Below are 5,257 nucleotides of genomic sequence, written 5' to 3' on the forward strand. Positions count from 1 at the left end.
TGGTTTCTTTGAAACTAAACAAATACAACATTATATGCACACTGTGTTGATGTCTTTACTATATTATGTGTGTGTTCTACAGCGCGCGCGTGGGTGTGTGTGTGGGCGCATGACTTTGGAACAATTCCATGGAATGTGTTATAAGCTGTTTGGCGCAAATTCATAATGTCCTATTACACTTTCTGAAAGCGGTCAAATGTCCTATTGATGCTGAAGAACTCAGGACATTTGTCCTATAGGTATGAATTTGTAGCAACATCCCTGATATTCCGATGAGTTTTTCTGAAATGTTAGGTTTGACAACAGGCTTCGATGTAACAATTCCACCTGGTATCCATTCACAAACAATGTATCTATATTCTGTGCGCTTTGCATAATGCTAGGCTTGACATTAGACTTGCGTGCAGCGATTTCATCTAACTTCTGGTCTTGTGTGTTCTTTAAACAAGCCGTTTATCTATGTTCCAGGAAGTTTGGCAGAAATATTAGGCCTGTCAACAATCTTCGGTGCATCAATTCCGTCACTCTAAAAGTCTCGCGCGTTATTTTAACAAGCACCGTATTTCCATTCTGTAGGGTTTTGCACAATGTTAGTCTTCACAACAAGCTTTGCCAAAGCAATTTCATCCGGATTCTCTTCTCTTGCGAGTTCTCTAAATAAGCAGCTTATTTATTCAGCTTGGGTTTCACAGAAATTCTGGGCTTCAAAGTCGGCTTTGGTTTCACGATTTCTTCTGGCTGTTGCTCATGTGCGCCGACGCCTTTGTTCACTTCTGTAGCAGCGGTCGTGTTCCTCTTTGTAGCTTTATTTACTTGGGCGTACACATCCGTGGATGATGCAGACTGATCGGCGTTGAACACCAAGGCGGTAGACTTGCTTCTCTTAGCGTTTCTGTCAACCTGCGCGTACGTGTGGGTGGCAGGGTCGTCTGGAGTTTCGAGGGCAGAGGACGGGATGGAGACAGTGACGCGAGACACTATATCCGTGACAGAATAGAGACTGCCATCCTCTCTCAGCGTGACGGTGGGGGTACGGCTGTCCTTGACTGGAGCTCCAGAGGGCTGGGTGGATAGAGGGACGTCTGGTTCAGCGTACAGATTGCCTCCCTTTTCTACCGTGACAGTAGAAGCCTTCCTGTTCCTGTCTGAAGCTCTGGAAAGTTGTGTGAATAGAGGGACGTCTGGTTCAGCGTACAGGTTGCCTCCCTTTTCTACTGTGACAGTAGAAGCCTTCCTGTCCCTGTCTGAAGTCCCTGAAGGCTGCGTGTATACTGACATGTCTGGTACGGCGTAGCCATAGTCAGATGAGGATGCCCTGTGGGATGTTGCCTCAGTGACAGTGGAAGCCTTCCTGCCCCTGTCTGAAGTCCCTGAAGGCTGCGTGTATACCGACATGTCTGGTACGGCGTAGCCATAGTCAGATGAAGACGCCCCGTGGGATGTTGCCTCAGTGACAGTCGCATATCCACAACCGTCTTCTTCGATGTCTTTAGGCATCCCTGGGCGTTCCAAGTCATCTATAGTGAAAATAGAAAAGAGAAAGTAAGTTACTCATACTCCGCTCATTAACAACAACACCTAGCGAAAAAAGGAAACACCTAAAGAGGCATTGAAATAAACTTTGGCACATTGCAGCGAATGGATTATGTAAAAGTGACCAAAATGTGGACGTTTTTTTTCTTCAAGAAACCAGACTCACGGGAAAAATGTTTAAAGAAAAGAACAGGCTCAAACAGACAGAGGCAAAGGCAGGGAGACACATACTGTCCAAGAAAGAAATGACAGAAAGACATAATAAGTTTTGAGTGAAAAAGAAGTTAAACGGCAAAAACTGCAGAGTAAGTTATAGAAGTGAGATAGACTCTCGCATACAAAGACCTGCGTATGCAGGGAAACAACATTACACCTCTTCTTCTTCTTCTTCTTATCGTTCGCTACATTACACCTAAAATGGCGTGCTTACCATCGTAAGTACTTGCATCGTCTTCTAGAGCAGCTTCGTCACTTTCCGGTGGCTTCGTCACAGGTCTGCGCCGTCGCACTTGAACAACGACGACAACGACGAGGATGATGACGACCACACTTCCCCCGGCCACTCCGGCGACGATACTGACGGGAAACACGAAGGTGTCTGAAAAAGAAAAAGAAAACATACAGAGTTCTTATATTGTGTGGATAGCTGTGCATATAACAAGCATACTTTGTTGTAGCGCCTTACACAAAATAAGACAATGGCAAACAGAGATATACAGACAGACAAACGAATACAAAGGAACAAAGACACGCAAACACATAACACTCTCTTTCTCTCTCGCTGTGTCCCAGTCTATCTCTGTCTGTTGTCTCACCCCGTGTCTCTGTCTGTCTGTCTGTCTGTCTGTCTGTCTGTCTCTCTCTCTCTCTCTCTCTCTCTCTCTCTCTCTCTCTCTCTCTCTCTCTCTCTCTCACTCAGTAACATTATTATGAAAACAAAAATCATTTGAGATTTGAAAAGGGAAAGTAAAACAACAGAACAGTACAAAAATATTAAATCGAATCTTCTCTGTAAAAAAAACCACGATCCACGTGTAAATCAGTAATTACCCATTACTCTGAGCTGGATGCTAGCAGACACGTTGTAGGTCTCTCTGTGTACTTCCCAGTCAGCAGTACACACACACTCCGTCCCGTCATGCCTCGCTTCAATGGAGAGAATCGTGAACGTCACGGACACCGAGGTGTTAGTGACGTTCATCCAACTGACGTCACCCTGGACATCCGGTCTGCAGCTGACGTTGACTGATGTCACCAAGGGTCTTCCTCCTGTAACGGTGCAAATTAGGGTGAAGGGGTTCCCATCAGTCATCCCACTTCTGTCGTTGTAGACAGATAGTACAGGCGGGAAAGGTGGAGGATCTGTTAAAGACAGGACAAATTAAAAATGTAATATCTATTAGTCATTTCCAACCCTGTATATGAGAGAGTTGCCAACAAACAAGACACCTACATTTTTTGTAGCAGGAAAATAAAGGTGAGGAAGGTGGGGGATCTATAGGGGATTGGAGAAAAGAGCTTAAGGCTAACATTCACATGATTCCGTGCTAACGATCAACGCAGAAGTTGGCTTAAAGGTTAAAGGCATATGTACGCGCTCCCGTGTTTACAAAGTGTAGTTTGCCCATAATCGATGTCAAACGCACCATAAGACCATGTAATGACGATATGTCGCCATGCGCGGACCATATACATGCATTACAGCTTGTTTTAGAGTCTCAAAAACTTTGGATGTAAACAAAGACGCGGAGTTATTTCCCTTGCGTCAACGCTACCTCTGTTGGCAAATCTATAAATAGGACGATCCAGATCAAAATGAAAATTAACATATCTCAACATTGAAGGGGTCCTAGACCACAATATTTTGCAGGGAACTTAATTTAGCATGTCTCCAGCTGTTGGTAAAGCAATTAGCGTGTATAGTCATCGAGTACATATGGCTTTAAGCCCGGAGTATACAAAGAGCTTGTGCTACTGCTCTGGCAACGGGCAAATTTCGCCGTCATCATTTCTAAAGTAGTTGCCTATAGACGACCCTATTTTTGCAATATGTCGGAAAGGGCACTTGTTTCTCAAAGTTTGAAACTATTGTACTCACCTAAAATGTTCCACTTGCATCTGAGTAAAGAATTCTTGTCCCGAAAACAATAGTTGTGAATCAGAATAAGGTCTCGCTGCGCCAGCGATCTGATGGTACACTTTCAGTTTTTGTGAATGTCACGTTTTAAATCTGTGTCTATAATGGCACAGGCTTTAAGTTCGTCTCTGAATTCGCATTTACCGCACACATTTACTTTCTTTCTGGTTTCTAAATCCAACGTAGCAACGTCAGACAAAAAAGAGCATAATTCATATTATATACCAAAAACATTTATATTGTTCAGTTATTGGCTTACTACATCTTAACTAAACTACGTACCCGGCGAATGAAACGCAACTCATTCGCGCCCACTGTTGCAAGTGTCAAAACAGAAAACGATTAAATAATATGCACTAATCGTACAGCCAGAAAATATCCTCCACGAATCTGTCTTCTTTTTTTATGTACCTTATCTGGTTCATATTTTACGACAATTCAAAAATGACAAAAAAATCACTTGCAACAGTGGGCGCGAATGAGTAGCGTTTCTTTCGCCGGCCGGGTAACTGTATTCAGCTACTCGACAAAAAGACAAGTAACATGATATTTCTCTTACATGCCACATCCAGTTTATAGTGAGTTTCATTTGTAATACTGTCATTCGCTGGTCCCCATGTCAGACTGCACGTGAACACGCGTCCAGAGTCATTCCGTGTGACGTCAACAACCAGCGGTTGACCAGGAGTCTTGTCTTTCCACTGTGCTGTAGCACGAGGGAATCCAGGTGATGAACGGTTGACCAGACAGTCACAACTTACAGACTGACCCTCGTACACATACTGTGGGCAGTTCGTCACTGGATCCCCTGGAGACTCTGTCATAATAAAAACAAGTCGCGTAAGGCGAAAATACAACATTTAGTCAAGTAGCTGTCGAACTCACAGAATGAAACTGAACGCAATGCAACGCAGCAAGACCGCATACTCGTAGCATCGTCAGTCACCCGCTCACGGCAAAGACAGTGAAATTGACAAGAAGAGCGGGGTAGTAGTTGCGCTCAGAAGGATAGCACGCTTTTCTGTACCTCTCTTTGTTTTAACTTTCTGAGCGTGTTTTTAATCCAAACATATCATATCTATATGTTTTTGGAATCAGGAACCGACAAGGAATAAGATGAAAGTGTTTTTAAATTGATTTTGACAATTTAATTTTCATATTAATTTTTATATATTTAATTTTCAGAGCGTGTTTTTAATCCAAATATAACATATTTATATGTTTTTGGAATCAGCAAATGATGGAGAATAAGATGAATGTAAATTTGGATCGTTTTTAAAAAAAATATTTTTTTTACAATTTTCAGATTTTTAATGACCAAAGTCATTAACTAATTTTTAAGCCACCAAGCTGAAATGCAATACCGAAGTCCGGGCTTCGTCGAACATTACTTGACAAAATTTCAACCAATTTGGTTGAAAAATGAGGGCGTGACAGTGCCGCCTCAACTTTCACGAAAAGCCGGATATGACGTCATCAAAGACATTTATCAAAAAAATGAAAAAAACGTATGGGGATATCATACCTAGGAACTCTCATGTCAAATTTCATAAAGATCGGTCCAGTAGTTTAGTCTGAATCGCTCTA

General features: G+C 42.6%; 1 protein-coding gene across 2 annotated transcripts in view; it reads right to left on the minus strand.

Annotated features, from left to right (window-relative positions):
• Positions 1-270: 270 nt before the first annotated feature.
• Positions 271-5,257, minus strand: part of LOC138974021 (uncharacterized) — a 35,031-nt gene continuing 30,044 nt past the window's right edge. The window contains exons 1-4 of one of the 2 annotated variants that reach the window (XM_070346721.1): positions 4,230-5,064; positions 2,584-2,895; positions 1,964-2,131; positions 271-1,517 (exon numbers count right to left, since the gene is read on the minus strand). In XM_070346721.1, the coding sequence (XP_070202822.1) occupies positions 667-1,517; positions 1,964-2,131; positions 2,584-2,895; positions 4,230-4,530 (1,632 nt within the window). In that variant the 5' untranslated portion in view covers positions 4,531-5,064 and the 3' untranslated portion in view covers positions 271-666. Of the gene's footprint in view, positions 1,518-1,963; positions 2,132-2,583; positions 2,896-4,229; positions 5,065-5,257 lie in introns of those variants that run through there. The other variant, XM_070346722.1, reaches the window with a different exon arrangement.

This window comes from Littorina saxatilis, linkage group LG8 (genome assembly GCF_037325665.1).
Source record: "Littorina saxatilis isolate snail1 linkage group LG8, US_GU_Lsax_2.0, whole genome shotgun sequence".
Lineage (NCBI taxonomy): Eukaryota > Metazoa > Mollusca > Gastropoda > Littorinimorpha > Littorinidae > Littorina > Littorina saxatilis.